The sequence below is a fragment of the Octopus sinensis genome, linkage group LG14 (genome assembly GCF_006345805.1).
Source record: "Octopus sinensis linkage group LG14, ASM634580v1, whole genome shotgun sequence".
Lineage (NCBI taxonomy): Eukaryota > Metazoa > Mollusca > Cephalopoda > Octopoda > Octopodidae > Octopus > Octopus sinensis.
The window spans coordinates 64307907-64325114 of record NC_043010.1 but is presented as its reverse complement, the minus strand read 5'-3'; the positions used below and the strand labels follow the sequence as shown (position 1 = coordinate 64325114).

The 17208-nt window shown below is 37.2% G+C and overlaps 1 protein-coding gene across 1 annotated transcript in view; it reads right to left on the bottom strand.

Moving 5' to 3' along the window:
* The window catches only part of LOC118766126 (multiple epidermal growth factor-like domains protein 10), a 39386-nt gene that overhangs the window by 4743 nt on the left and 17435 nt on the right, over positions 1-17208 (bottom strand). Inside the window, exon 6 of the mRNA XM_036509406.1 lies at positions 10758-10892. Coding sequence (XP_036365299.1) covers positions 10758-10892 — 135 coding nt within the window. The remainder of the gene's footprint in view (positions 1-10757; positions 10893-17208) is intronic.

The window sequence follows — 17208 nt, the reverse complement described above, 5'->3', positions numbered from 1 at the left end:
CATTCTACACCATATGAGATGTCATCGGGTGTACCACAGGGATCTGTCCTTGGTCCCCTCTTGTTTGTGGCATACATTAATGACATAGATGCCAATTTAAAGAATGCCACAATATTGAAATATGCAGACGACATCAAGCTGTACCTTGAAATCAAGAGGACAGATCCTGATGTCTACAACTCTTTCCTGCAATCAGACCTAGACACAATGCAGCAATGGATCACAGACTGGCAACTGAAACTGGCTGTGGACAAGTGTACCACCATGCATTTTGGGAGAAAAAACCCTGCGTCCACATACTCCCTCCACAACACTGATATCAAGAAATCCTCCTGCGAGCGTGACCTAGGCATCACTGTCAGCAGTGATTTGCGTTGGACAAAGCATATCTCTAAAATTGTCGAGAAGGCCGAGGGTGTCTTGGCATCATTCAGCAAGACTTTTCTTAGCCACTCTCCAGCCATCTATTTAAAACTGTATACAGCTATGGTACGACCACACTTGGAATTCGCATCATCAGTTTGGAACCCCTATCTTGCTCAGAACATTGACCTCCTGGAATCTGTCCAGAGACGTGCAACCAAACGCATACCCTCCATCAGACACCTACCATATTCTGAGCGCCTTGTTTCCCTGGGCATGGATTCACTGAAGCTCCGGCGTCTGGTGACGGACTTGATAAGCACCCACAAAGTTATCAACCACCTCACCAACAACAACACTGAACGCCTTCTTGATCTCCATGTGTCTAACACATGTGGACATGCCTACAAAGTCAGAAAACAACACAGCTACCATGACTTTCGGGAACGTTTTTTCACGCTCAGAGTTGCTGAAGCATGGAATAAACTGCCTGCGTCAGTTGTTGACTGCCATGACACTACATCCTTTAAGGCCCTCATGCTTTCCGAAATCCGCCGAAACTACACCTGATTGTATATACACTTTAGATGAGTTGTAGTGCACCTGAGCACTGTACACAATCATTATTATTATTATTATTATTATTATTATTATTATTATTATTATTATTATTATTATTATTATTATTATTATTATTATTATAATCATTATTATTATTATTATTATTATTATTATTATTTTAATAATAATAATAATAATAATAATAATAATAATAATAATAATAATAATTTTTTCGGAATTCTAAGGCACCGTTCTTTCGTTTCTTTTATCACCACCTTGTTTCTGACATTGCCTGGACTGCGCGAATAGTTTTTTTGCTTAGTAATGCATTCTGTTTTGCGGGAGATGCGCATCAATTTTTTTTTTTCCGCCAACTAATGGAGAAGACAAATATTTTCTTATTTTACATATATATTGAAACATGGCTGATAAAGAAGTCATTATAATGTTCGAAGACGGGATGCGTTCCTTGTCGGAGAAAAAAGAGAATACTGGCATACCATTGACTACAGTATGTGACCACCGTGCCAGCGAAAAAGAAAACCGAGTTGAATATATTTTCGTCTCTAAACAATGCTGAAACAGTGAAGTAGCAATTAAAGAAAACGTATGGAGACGATGACGACAACAACAACGTCGACAGCAATACCGATAATAACGAAGTGAAAGTTAAAGAAGGAAAGATAAACAAAGAAAATTTTAAAGGAAACGTGAACATCACTACCGCCATAGACGCCACAACAGTCTCCGCTGCAGCCGCTAAAGCAGCAAGGGATCCTGGAATTGGGATTTTTTTTATTTTATTTATTTTTTTTTTGTAAATGCTACGAGAAATCTTGAAGATTTCCCCATCGACGAAGAAGAATTGAAATTGGCCCAAAAAATCGTTCAAAGAAATAGAAGAGAAGTTGCCCAAAACTCTCCACTCGACGTGATCGGAAACATCTTAAGATACTCGGTTACATACTGCTGCATTGGAGTAAAATCGCTCCGAATGAAAAATGTTTCTGACAGCTAAATCCAGAAATGCTTTGAATGCGTGTGACAATAGAAGACCCACATCATCCGAGGAAAGAAATTTGGGACGATTGAAGCTATTGCAGCTAACACCTTGCTAAAGTTGTGGTGATGAACGTGAAATATCGCCAGAAATATCCATCGCCAGAGGGATGTGTAGCCAGATGGATATGTCGCCAGATGGTTAGTGGCCGCTGTCTTGGCAAGTATAGAGGAAGACAACGTGACTATCTTGGTGGTAAAGAAAATACCTCAACAAAACTGGTCCTGTATAGGTATGAAACTAACATTACAATGTATGCAAACCTATATCGACGAGCTACCTAACCTAATAGGCCTCCCGGATGGTACTCACCTGTCAGTGTTAATGGAGGGTAGAAAACCAAGATGCCATATTTATGACTCATTTAAAGTTTTTCGGCCCTCAAGCAAGGAAAACAAAACTCTCACTGCTACCAACACCACAAACACAAAATCATGGAGACGAGCTCAAGATTCCTTCGCCCACACCAATACAAAGAAGTCTACTCCCGGCTACCACGGAAATCAAGCTTCACCTGGACGTCCTGCCTCCCGAACCAACATCAACAGCAATGATATGGAGAGAGAAGAGCAGACCGAATAATGTATCATTAACACAAAAAAAAAGAAGAGACGAAAGGGGAGGGAAGTACATACACCTGCTCAAGAACACAGCAAGACGAAAGTCAAACACCACTACTGCAACCCAATTCGCAACCACTCCAACAAAAATAACAACGACAACTTTTACAAAAACAGGAGCATCTTCAACAATAACTTGAAAACATAGAAACAGCCAATAATGAAACTGCAAAAACAAGAAAATACTTTCAATTTTAGGTGAAATGTATCCATCAATTTCACTTTGTGAACAAATGCAACAGTGAATTGATGGATTTTGTAAAGGAAAATAAAATCAAAACTACGACACAGGGAAAGGAATTTAAGGATTTCATCTTCAAACTCCGAAGGACAGATTATTAGTTAAAATGTCCTCAGACATTTAAAAACACTCAGCGAAAAATTCCTAATTAGTGTGGGATTTTTAAAAATCAATTGACAAAAGGCTTTTGGGAGGGCCTTTTAAAAAACATTTGCCAATAGAGAGGCCCGAAACTCTCTGGATTCTCAAAAATCAAGGTGAGCGACCTCTTTTTTTTCTGCAACTAGCACGACTATGATGAGAGTTGGGGCGTGAATGTGCGTGGCTTGGGATCAGCTTGGAAGCAAGGACACTTACTCAACGATCTCAGGTTTCTTGATTTAGATGTGGTTACCATTAGTGAAACAGTTGGGATGTACAGAGCGACTAATCTAAAAACACTACCTTCGCTATTGCTTACATCTAGGGCCATCAACTTACCATCCGGGCCCAGGAGGATCTGCCATACCTCGAAATGCAGGCCTTTGCTAAACAGCACTGCCGCTCCTTTTCCCATTCCAAGCCAAAAGATGCGTAAATCTTAAAATTGTTGAAAATAGGTGTTAGATCGCTGCGTCAGAAGTCCTGGTTTCGCTGACGGCCTTCACATCCGTAGTTAGTAACCTGAGGTCGTTGAGCAGATAACCTTGCTTCCAGGGCGACCACAAGTCATGAACATTTGTACAACTCACTCTTAAGCCCACCATGATGATCGGAAAGAGCTTGAAGAAAAACTTAGGCCTACATACTCACCAAGTACCACTGAAGGTCAGGTGGTTCAACTTCCATATCTTAGGGTTCCTTTGGGAACCCTGTTAAAGGCCTACTCATGGCTTTTATATTAGGAGTTACCAATCCGTAGATTTTACATTAGGAGTTCCCTAATGCTTTTAAATGTTTCCACAGTCATACGCACTATCATTAATGTTTCTGTCACTAGAACGGTGGTGGCGCCTATGAACTTACCCTCTCACCCTCTCTCTCTCTCTCTCTCTCTCTCTCTCTTCTCTCTCTCTCTCTCTCTCTCTCTCTCTCTCTCTCCCTCTATATATATATATATATATAGATAGGGAGAGTTTACGAAATAAACAAAATACGAAGACAGGTGGTGTACAAAACAAGCAGATGCATTAGCATAACGCTCAGGAATAGAAATAATCTACAGAAAAAACAAGGAGAGAAAAAGAATGTATATATGTATATATATATATATATATATATATATATTATTATATATATATATATATATATATATATATATATATATATATATTAATGTATATATATATATATATATATTAATGTATATATATATATATTTCTTTTCTTCATGCTGTGAGAGCCCTCCTCACTAGCACTAAGTTTTGTGTTTGTGATTGGTTGTGTAAAGGGAACTGGTTGCTTCTTTACACTTTTGGGGTGCAACTTGGGTGCAACACAATTTCCTTTCTTTTTGTTTCTAGAAACTATCAGTCAGGAACGAATCGCAAGTTTAAAAATAGATATAATTCTTTATTTTCTTGGTTCAACAATGAAACACGATGGTATGCTGGTATCCACCTAGTTCAACACAGCAAAGCCGAATTCAAACGTTTGTAAGCTTTACAACAATTCAGCAGCAATAGAACAGGTTAAATCCTAAGCGTCTGGGACAGGAGAATAGGCTGATCACAGGTTTCAAAATATACCTTTCTCTTCTATCGCCGTGTCTCAAGTCCCCGACGCTATTAAGGAACGCTATAGAATTTATTCTTCAGTCTCTAGCGCATGTGAATGAGGGAACTTCCTTATGCCTTTCCAGAAGGTTCCAGAAGGCTCCAACCACGCACACGCACACTGAAGAATGACGTTCCGCACACGCACACTGAAGAATGATATTGCGTGTGCGCGCACTGGAATATGACGTCACTACAGTTGTTATTGCTTGGGGTGTTTTCTTTTTGTGAATTGATGCAGTGGTGCTAGTATTGGTGGAGATGGTTGTAATAGCAGTGGATGTGTTGGTAATCGTAGTACAAGAGAGGTTGGCGTTGCTGTAGGTGTGTTTGTGGATGTTGTGAGCATATTTTCGAGGATTTTGCCATGCGTTGGCGAAGGGAATGATACTTTATGCTTTTTATGTTTCTTTTTCAGGTGGGGTTTCTCCCTCGTTTTCACTTTGTGTTGCAGAGGTATCAGTATCTGTAGAATCCGGGTGCAAGTCTGTATGTATTTGACCTTAAAGGAGATGGAGTGGGGACAGGAGAGGCCAGGCTTCGTTGAAAGGGACACCCTGAGTGTCGGGTGTACGTTATAATTATTCTTTCTGCTGAGGGTGGTGGTGGTGGTGCATCTGTTACTCACGTTATTGGTATTGTTGATGTTGTTGTATTCCTTGGTTTCTTCCAGCATTTGCAGACTTTGTTGTTCTTGTTGATGATGCTGTTGTTTCCAGAGTTGTTGCAGCCTTTATTGTTGTTCTTGTTGATGATGCTGTTGTTTCCAGAGTTGTTGCAGCCTTTATTGTTGTTCACTGATAGCTGACTTGTGGCTTGTGGGGACCTGGTATTGACAATAAGTAGGCCCTATTGTTCCCTATCTTCTGTTTAGAAGAGAAAGCTTTCAAGTGGCCAACCCCCCAACCTCCACGTAGATGGTGCCATGGCCTTCTAACATCAACTGTAAGATGCAGCACTTCTTATTCCAAGAATACCAAAGAGATCTGGGATCTTGTGGATTGTGTCTGGTTTAATGTAGAGTTATACCTTCACACTGATCCCAGACCAATTTCCACGACGGGTTCGCTTCACCTCCAGCCGGCTGTTATTCCCTCCCACTACGATGCATGCTAAAATCCACCATAAATTTAACTCAGGTGGAATTCTTGAGATCTTCACTCTCACAGTCCTCCTTCCTAATACGATGGATAGAGAAGATGTCTTTCGCTCCAACAAGGAGCCACAGAGTATTTGACAGCCAGAACTTCAATCTTGAAGAGCAATCAAATACCCACAAATTACTTGGCTCTCGAGATGTGCTGAATGTCGGATATTATTTCTTTCTCCAATGTACGGACACTGAATTATTGCATGCAAGATGGTTTCGTCGCCCTGCATGCATCTGAAGCAGGCTCGGCTGTTGGATCTTCCATGCCTGAAGAGTTATTCTCTAACAGGCAATGTCTCACTGTAGTACTGCTATACCAAAGACTTTTAGAAATTGTCCATGATCTTCGACCCGAAGATCTTCTGTCAAGGCCTAGATTCAATCCTAAACCATCATCGCTCACACCCTCAACTAGCCCAACGCCCGAGAAATCTTGATGTGTTTTCCCGTTAACAGTTTTGTGCAGCTAATGCAATTCAATGAGTTCCTGGCAATATTCTAGATGCCAAATACTCAACTTTGGTCTTCGTTTGATCCACAACTAGAGTTCTGTCAACAAGAAATGCTGCAGAAAAGCTCGTTCTTATTTTCTCTGCTGTTGTTCACATCATCACTGTGATTTACATATCTCTATAGGTGATACAGCTTTAAGACTTGGCACCTCATCCTCAAAGATGTCATCCCAAGACCACCACAGTGGGAATGCCGGCATCAATTGGTTTTTCTGACCATAACAATCAAAAAAGTAAGCGCTCCAATCTGGTCTAGGTTGTCTTAGGACAGGTACGACAGTTAGGTGATAGTACACCACCGAGGCGATATATGCATTTGCTATAATGATAATGATTATTTCAAATTTAGGCACAAGGCCAGCAAGATCGGGGAAGGGAGTAAATATCAACTGATACTGATACCACATGGAAATGATGAAATGGCAAAACTTTCAGAATTTGAACTTAATTTTACTTAGTATTACTCGGCATAATAATAATAATAATAATAATAATAATAATAATAATAATAATATTAATAATAATAATAATAATAATAATAATAATAATAATAATAATAATAATAATAATAATAATGATAATAATGATGATGACGACGACGACGACGATGATTTTGCAACAAGGGCAGCAAGTTTGAGGTAGGTGATGAGTTGATTTCATCGACCTCAGTACTCAACGACTACTTACTTTATCGACCCTGAAAGGATAAAAGGCAAAGTCGACTTGGGAGTAATTTGAACGTAAACAAGAAGAAGAAGAAGGAGGAGGAGGAGAAGTAGAAGAAGAACCAGAACAACAACAACAACAACAACATGATCATCTTTATCATCATTAAGATATTTATGTACTGAGGGCATTAGATACGGAGAGGTAACTTTACCTGTGTGGGTTTTACTTCCACAAATTCTAGGATGTTAAACATGTCTGTTGTTCACATTTACTTCCCTCAGTTTTCCTTAATCTCTTATTATAAAAGGCAGATTTTATCTGCCTCCCTTTGTCTCTTATAGAAATCTACAATATAGGATTTCTTCAATTACAATTTACCTAGCATTTTTAAGAGTAGAATGCATCGGGTCGTGCCAGGTCCACTTTTTAAAATTTCAACCCCAATTAAGCAAAATTTAGAGAAAACTCACATTGTGGTGTGTATGTCAAATGTTTTTCTTAGTGTGGCTTACACCACACGCAAACGCACACACACACAAACGGAGCGAACTGTTTCACTGATGCTATCACCCTTCTCCTCCTTTGTCTTTGCAAGTTGGCAGCTATTAAAGTGAAAACAGTGAATCCAACAGCGATTAAGAAAATGAATTGGTACCTGAATGGAGTGAAAATTTAAAAACTGTTTCTTTCGGTGATTTTTCTGAAGAAAGTGCACCAAGCCACAGACTTTCCCAGAAGAGTAAAGCCTTAAACTATTTCTATTTACTTTTTCGAATGAGCCCATTTGAAATCATTACGGTGGAAACGAAACGTTACGCTAAACGTAAACAAAACGAAAGAAAGGATAGTTTGTTATTTCCCACAACCTTAAATGAAATTACGGCCTATTTTGCCATAAATATTATTATGGGTATCAGAAAGTTACCCAGAATAACAAATTCTATCGTAAAATTTTGTTGTATACCCAATTGAATATTAGCTAATAACCCATTTTCTATAGCGATGTTTGAACAAAATTTTAATAATTTTATATATTGTTGAATTTACCTGTATCTACCTGCAATTAGAGTCACTTTGTGACAAAAATTATAGTATAGAATTAGTCGAGAACATTTCACTAAATTATCTTCCAAAAATCAGATTAATATATTCATAAATAAAAAAGTTATAGTTGTTTAATGAAACCAGACTAAATTTATGATTACGTTAGAAATTAATTGAAACACATAAGGGGTGTAATTTGGTCAGAAATATAGTAACGAAAGGGTTAAGAAAAACCAAAAAATATTTTATTCTTTATAAATGTTGTATTCAAAATAACATTTTCTTTTAAGAATGTGTATATAACAAAGTATGTGTATATAACTACGTGACTTATATCTTTATATATAAAAGTGATGTTGTGTGTCTGTCTCCTACAATTTAGATTCGTAACTACTCCCACATTTTGCGGTGCAGTGTAACCAAAAGCGGGTATCTTATAGTCGTGAGTCATATCAAGCCCTTCTGGGTATTAGCGCGCGTCTACGATGAGTCTACGATTTTAAAAAATTTACCATCATATTTTTCCATTTTAATGCATTTTTTTCGCTATTATATAAGGGAAGTAACTCTATAAAAATATCTACGATGTGTCAACGATTTAAAAAGGAATTTACCTTAATTTTTTTTCCATTTTTAATGCATTTTTTTCCTATTTTTTGGCTATAACTCTCTAAAAATGCATATATAGTTATTTCCCTTACAAACCCGAGCAACGCCGGGCGATACTGCTAGTCTCTTATTATAAAAGGCAGATTTTATCTGCCTCCCTTTGTCTCTTATAGAAATCTACAATATAGGATTTCTTCAATTACAATTTACCTAGCATTTTTAAGAGTAGAATGCATCGGGTCGTGCCAGGTCCACTTTTTAAAATTTCAACCCCAATTAAGCAAAATTTAGAGAAAACTCACATTGTGGTGTGTATGTCAAATGCTTTTCTTAGTGTGGGCTACAGCACACGCACACGCACACACACACAAACGGAGTGAACTGTTTCACTGAATCTATCACCCTAATTACTCCTTTCTCTTTGCAAGTGTGCAACGATTAAAGTGAAAACAGTGAATCCGACAGCGATAAAGAAAATGAATTGGCACCTGAATGGAGTGAAAATTTAAAAACTGTTTCTTTCGGTGATTTTTCTGAAGAAACTGGACCAAGCCACAGACTTTCCCTGAAGAGTAAAGCCTTAGACTATTTTCTTTTACTTTTTCGAATGAGCCTATTTGAAATCATTACGGCGGAAACGAACTGTTACGCTAAACGTAAACAAAGCGAAAGAAAGGATAGTTTGTTATTTCCCACAACCTTAAATGAAATTAAGGCCTATTTTGCCATAAATATTATTATGGGTATCAGAAAGTTACCCAGAATAACAAATTCTATTGTAAAATTTTGTTGTATACCCAATTGAATATTAGCTAATAACCCATTTTCTATAACGATGTTTGAACAAAATTTTAATAATTTTATATATTGTTGAATTTACCTGTATCTACCTTTGTGACAAAAATTATAGTATAGAATTGGTTGAGAACATTTCATTAAATTATCTTCCAAAATTCATGTTAATATATTGATAAATAAAAAAGTTATAGTTGTTTAATGAAACCAGACTAAATTTATGATTACGTTAGAAAATAATTGAAACACATAAGGGGTGTATTTTGGTCAGAAATATAGTAACGAAAGGGTTAAGAAAAACCAAAAAATATTTTATTCTTTATAAATGTTGTGTTCAAAATAACATTTTCTTTTAAGAATGTGTATATAACAAAGTATGTGTATATAACTACGTGGCTTATATCTTTATATATAAAACTGAAGTTGTGTGTCTGTCTCTTACAATTTAGATTCGTAACTACTCCCACATTTTGCGGTGCAGTTTCACCAAAAGCGGGTATCTTAAAGTCGTGAGTCATATCGAGCCCTTCTGGGTATTAGCACGCGTCTACGATGAGTCTACGATTTAAAAAAAATTTACCATCATATTTTTCCATTTTAATGCATTTTTTTCACTATTATATAAGGGAAGTAACTCTCTAAAAATATCTACGATGTGTCAAAGATTTAAAAAGGAATTTAGCTTAATTTTTTTTCCATTTTTAATGCATTTTTTTGCTATTTTTCGGCTATAACTCTCTAAAAATGCTTATATAGTTATTTCCCTTACAAACCCGAGCAACGCCGGGCGATACTGCTAGTAAGCTCTATATATATAAACGGCAAAATGTCTGCATGTGTGTCCTTTATACGTATCCACAATTTTTCAGTTAGAGGGCTCGCACTTTCTATGGTCATTCAAAACCATCCAAGGGTGGTCGAGCACATCTTTACATTTCCCCAGTCACCCTGTAAAGCCATTAAAAAATCAATAGAAGTGACTTTTTTGTGAATTTTCTTTCCAAAACCCAATCAAAATGCCTGAAACTTGATACGCCAATTGAATGCCAGCTACTTCAACATAACTCAATACTTAGCAAAATAAGTATTTATATACTTATGCTCTTGTAGAGAGTATGACAACTTGAATTAATCAATACATGTATATACAATACATGTATATATACAATACCTATATACAATACATGTATATAGGTGAGATGGACATTGTTAAAGTAAGATTATAACAATCAAAATTTTAAGTAAGACATCTCAATATCAAATAGAAAAAAATTTTTAATGAGTTTATGCACTTGTATCCCACTTAATTAAAGTTAAGAACAATCATGTGTGTGAGTTGTGGGGAAATAGTTTGATTATTAGTATAGACGTATACTTACGTTCCTGACAGTCGGAACCCGTGTATCCAGTTGCACAGCCTCTAGGACATGCACCATGAATCGGGTTGCAGTTGTCATCATCAATACAATTACATGTTTTGTTGCAATGTAGTCCATAAGTGCCTTTATCGCAGACTGTAAAACAAACGTATTATACCTTATATTGCATAAAACGGTAAAGAACTCGTTTCATAAATAAAAAGATGGCAAAAAATCAATGAATGACTGATGACCAAGACAACCATAATAGGAAATCATTTAACCAACTACGGCGCCTCAATATTTTCGATTGATCTGCTAGTAACAGCGACCAAATCTTCCTCAAACAATACCCTGTTAGACTACAAACAAGAAACATTCAACAATGTAGACCTAAATATCTCTTAAGATGGCCACGGGTGGAATATCTATAACCGTAGATCTTTCTAATCAGTCAGGATTCATCAGAATATAAACAACAGCAGTAGTAGTGGTTGAATAACATGGGACTGCCTTCTTGATCTGAGTTTACCCAAATGCAAATAACATCATCAGCAACAACAAAAGCAATGATATACAAATAAATAAGAAAGCCAAATCTCTCAGCAATCGCTCAACTTGCTAGTACATCGTATCAACGAGGGAACTGACTTGGGCTTCATCTTTACCATAAAGTTTGAGGTCATCCATGAATAACAAGTGGTTGACTATTTGTTGCTGGCTTTTGAATACATACCCAGCTTTTGCTTTCCTGAGAATCAGTGTTAGTGGTATCAAGCACAGTACAAAGATCAATGGAGACAGGCAGTCCTCTTGGAGGATGCTTTTCTGATTTCTACTTTCCCTAAACTTCTTTCGTATGCTGCCAGGTCCGTCCTCCAATTCACCATACTTTTTCCAAGCAATCGCTCAACATTCGATGCAATACCAAATAGGTTCATACATTCCATAATCCAAGAATGTAGGATCATATCGTACGCCTTACGATAGTCGATCCATGACATGGCTAAGTTACTTTTCCTCCTCTTACAGTCTCTAAAAACAGTTTTGTCTATCAGGAGTTGATCCTTGGTACCTCTGCACTTACGCTAGCAACCCTTCTGCTCATGTGGCAGAACTCCAAATTTTTTTCCAGATGTTCGTACATTGACTCTGCGAGTATTCCAGTTAATAGTTTCCACGTAAGTGGCAAACAGGATATCGGCCAGTAGCTGTGTACCGTATTGTCTTTTTCGTTGTTTTTCAAGCACAGCACTGTCCTACCCAATGTCAACCACTCTGGTGTTACTTGGTCGGCATTTACAAGGTGTTGATTTGTGCAGCTATTCGTGCATAACATTCACCAATCATTTGATCCAGTAGCCTTGAACTCCATCTGATCCCGGGCCCTTCCAGTTGCTCTTTGTTTTGTTTTTTTTTTGCTTATTTCCTTCACTTTCCGTACTGAAATGACTAGTCCTGTCTGTTTTGGACAGACTACTGTTTGTTTCAGTTCTTGCAACCATAACCATTCAGCATCCTTTTCGTGCTTCTTATCTTTGCTCCAGATGTCACTCGAACATCTTTGACTTTCATTGTTATCTGGTATCAACTTTTCATCTGTACATTCTCCATTTATTCCTTTATGGAATCTCTTCTGATCTACTCTGAATAACCCATGCTGGTGGTAACCCTTCATTCTTTGGTCATATCTTACCATCTTTGCTTTCTTTGCAACGAAGTGCTGTTTCAGTTCTTCTATTACCACTTTTAGGCCCTTTCTTTCAGTATCATACTTCCTGTTCGGTGTCATGTATTTTTATTCGTTTTTAAGTAACCTCTTCTCTTTTCGGTTTCACCAGTAATGTCTTTCGGGAGCATATTTAACCCCACCTGTATTCTTCTTTTCTACCATGGATTTTTTTCTTTTGTCACTCCCATTATATATCTTTTTCTTGACATCATCATCTACATTTTCTGCTACAGCAATACTTGCTGCCTTGATCAAATTTTTTGTTTCTGTAATGTTTTTTTGTTCTCGTGTATTTCAGAATTTCATGTCTCTCATCGAGCAAGTTATCACTGTTCCTTTCCTGTGGTTTATTAGAGATCTCACCTCTGCTTTCTACTATGAGATTTCTTTTATCAGTAAGAACTGCATTTTCATCGTTTCCTCTACTGCTGTTTCCCAATACCCGTCTTTTGATAGCTTCGAGCTATACTTCCGTGAACCAACGATTTTTTTCTTATTTCTCTATCTTGATCACATAATCTCTGTTCCGTGTATTGAAACTATCCTCTCTCTCTTCCTTGATCATAGATAAGTTGTCGGGGTCCCCAAATATATGAACACCATTTTCGTCTACAGGGTTGCTCAGGTAGTAACATTCCATAACCACAGCATTGATTTGTTAGTTCCATCTAATCTGTGTGGTCGGATCCCTTGCTGGATAACGACAGGCTGGAGTCGGACCTGTAGCTCTGAGCCTGACAGGTGCAACGCTGTCACAATCATAGATTTCAGTTTCATTACTACCGTTATTCACAATATTTTTCATCGTCACTCATATGAGATAGCGATTATCAGATTGCACAATTACCAGTGTTTTTATTGTGACCCCATCACTAGATGTACCATCAATCAGGACATGGGAAGTTTCCAATCGCTTCCTATTATTATTATTATTATTATTATTATGTTTTTTTCCTTCTTTCTTCAAATTTTCTATCGTTTCTCGCCGAGTATTTTCCATACACCTAGAGCAGAGAAGGGCATTGTATGCATTCCAAGATTACATGCGCAAATTCACAGATAAAATATGTATTTAAAAATTAATAAATAAATAAATTCATGGATGGATGTTATTTTCACAACGATAGTGCTCTTCTCAGTAGATAAGCCATTCCAGTTAATACAATTTTTTGCACTTCCTGTAGGGATGGTAAACCTGGAATCATTTTCAAATAGGTTTCAGTACCTTTTTTTATCATTCCTAGAGATCCTACAATCACTGGTACTGTAGTCGTCTTGAGATGCCACATTTTTTCAATTTCCTTTAGCAGGTCTTTATATTTACTAATCTTCTCAGATTCTTTCGCCGCTATATTGTGATCACAGGGAATACTCATATCTATTAATAAACACATCCTTTTTGTCTGATCTTTTATAATGATATCCGGTTTATTAGCTTTTATAGTCCTGTCGGTCTGCACGGGAAAGTCCCATAGAATCGACACATTTTCTCCCTCAGTCACAGCTTCAGGATGATGTTTATACCATTTGTCAGCGGTTTTGATTTTGTAATGCTGACATATTGTCCAGTGTAAATACTGGCCTACTCTGTCATGTCTTGCTTTATATTCTGCAGGTGCTATGACTCTACACCCGGAGATTAGGTGGTCTATTGTTTCAATCTCATCGTTACAGAATTGGCATTTTATCTCAGCTCCATTTTTCATCACTTTGGCTTGGTAGTTCCGGGTAAAAAAGCTTTGGTCTTCAGCAGCTAATATGAAACCTTCATTCTCTGCTTTTAGCCCTGTACTTCATAACCATTGGTGCGTGTGTTTCTGGTGGACATCAGCTTGTTTGCTACGGGCCACATACTTGCCATGGAAAGGTTTCTGTTCCTATCTGCTAGCTAAATTTTCATGTGCTTTTGTCTTTGCAATTAATTTTATTTAATTACAGCTGTAGTTGGTGCATTTCCTTCAGCCTGCTCAATCTGGTGGGTATCTAAGAGATCAGCAGCGAATTTTTTGCTCTCTTTGAGAATAGAGTGAAGTTTTTTAGGCCTTTCATGTTTTTTACAAGTTTTAGCATCCAATCGTTGGTTGCTTCAAGGTATTTGGCCAATCCGATTGTGGTGGTTTTGTATGTAAGTTCAAGCTGGATCAAACCTCGACATCCCTGAGCTCTGGGAAGGTAAAGGGGATCCACGTCTGCCTTTGGATGGTGCATCTTATTACAAGTCAGAAGCTTGTGGATTTTCCTGCCAATTTTCATTATTATTATTATTATTATTATTATTATTATTGAGTGAGAGAGCAGTGCATGCCATCAAAGTGACACTGGGGTAAAATATACGAAGCCCAGTATACACATCATGACTACCCGTCTGATAAGGGTACACCAGGCACATGCATCACAACTATATGTGCGCAACATGGTGATCTCATATCAAGATAAATAGCGCAGACGACTATTTCAAGCAATTAGTTAGATGTCTTCAGGCACACAATCTTCTGCCATCTCCCTCCTAAGTAGACGCTGTGCCACCCTTGCATACTTTGTTATCTTCCCTGTTAGCACACGTTCTTCGCCCATGTTAGTATACTATGCAGTCAACGTTGACAATACATGTTATTACTTCCCTTGTCATCACAAGTTGTCGTTCCCTGTGATGTACCCCTAGCTGTACCCCTTGTTAGTATACTTTGTTATGTTTTTAGCTTAGGCTGTTGTTTCTCTAGTTTGTATATCTTGTTGTCTCCCTTGTTTTTATATTTTGCTGAAAAAGCAAGTACATTGTTAGTACACTGTTCCATGTCACACACAGTACTGTCACCCTTGTTGGTAATCTTTGCTATATCTTGTATTAGCATCTCAGAATACATAACTGAAAAGAACAACAATTGCAATACACAATGACAACAGAAAGCAAACGTTATTAACCTTCTTTACAAGTGCCTGACGTGAAACCAGGTGGACATCCATGTGGGCATATTCCAGTGACTCTGTCACACACGTCCTTATCTCGACAGTTGCATTCCTCATTACAGCCAGAACCATACTTTCCAGGAGAACACTCTGAAAAGAACAATTTCTTTTAATATCCACCAGATTTGATGTTAAACAGACTCTGTTAAAGTTTAAAATATCAGATACACTTTACTGACTACATGAATTAAGAATTAGAAGAGACAAGTTAAAAGCTACCGAAAGAATTATGTGAAGGATTTCCTTACGATGCCATTTATCAAATGCTGTTTCTGTTATTGCGGAGTTCAGTTTAAAATCAGATACGATGAGCATATCTATAATAGTTGATCGAAAGAGTAAGTGCAAGTCACAGATCTATTACACTTGATATACGAAGCCTTCACCACTTGGTGGGCCTTCGCACTAATACATCCTGAATATGAATTAATGTCAGTTGGGACATGTGTTTCTTTTTTTGCCCAGTCTATTTTTGTATGCTTGTCGGTTCAAGTGATGAACTCCTCGAGGACAAATGTGAAATCTAGAGAGCATTTAAGGTGGTTCTTGGAGTTGTTTGGCCCCAAAACAATGACCACCCAGCTTATTTTCAGAGAGTGTATACAGTATCTGAATAGCTAAATTATCTTATGTATTCTTTCTTTGTATAAGAGGGTAGTGTGTGATTTGAGGAAGATTTGGCTACTATTTCTTGCAGGTCAGGATTGTGTGTGTGTGTGTGTGTTTCCTTAGACGGATATTCTCTTCAGAATAGTGTTGAAATTATTGTTGCTTCGACCACTGTTAGCCTTGATCAGATATCTAAGGTATTCCGTCATTCGCTGTTGGTTTTAAGTGTAAAATATCTTTTTAAGATGGAGAATGCAATTTGAATGGCATTTGGCTGCAATTTTTAACAAATCAATCAATCCTACAAAATTTCTTTCGTGGTCCTTTGGTGTTGTGGCAGTGTTGGGCTGTGTAACAGATATATTTGAAGGAGTATGAGAGATTGATATTGCAGTAGTTGTGAAGGCGTTGTATATGGAAATGTTTGCTAACGGAGTTATAGAGATTGTAAGGGTTAGATTTTGCTGTACCAACACAATTTGTTCTTTGCTAGCTTTGGAGTGGTTACATTTTTAGGGTTCACTTAGAATGAGGAATGAAAGTAACATATGAAGGTGATGCATATCTGTTATTGGAAGTTATGTGCAGTTTAAGATTAAAAGGAATGGGTAGAGTTCGGGTCTTTGTGGTAACTATACTGAATTTCTCTTATATTTCATGGCTTAAATATTTCAAAAATCTTTACTCTTATCTAAACATATATTTTGAGTAACTACTATACCAATAGTTGCCCCTGTTAAGTACTACTCAACAAAATCGCATATGTCTGCTTATAAACTGTCCGCTCTACAAGTCAGACACTCAGACTTCAGAAATCCGATCCTTTTCTTCCAAAGACTTGGTGGATTAAACTATCTTCTAATCTCTGTCATTAACTCTTTGTTGATTAATCCATTATCTCCAATTTGACAGAGAAATTAAAAGAGGTATTTTATTTCTTCAGAAACTGACCTTCTCTGATGTCCAAATTTACTTTTCTTTACTATATATGAACTTCTCTATTTTACAAATTTTAATATTCTTGTAATAATACCCAAACTGGGTGTTGCAATACAATGATGTACCTCGAGGTGTAATTAGATGTGCCACGATAATAATACAATATTTTAAAGCAGAAAAGACAAAATAATGTACTTAATATAAAGTACTTCCTTTATTTACTAG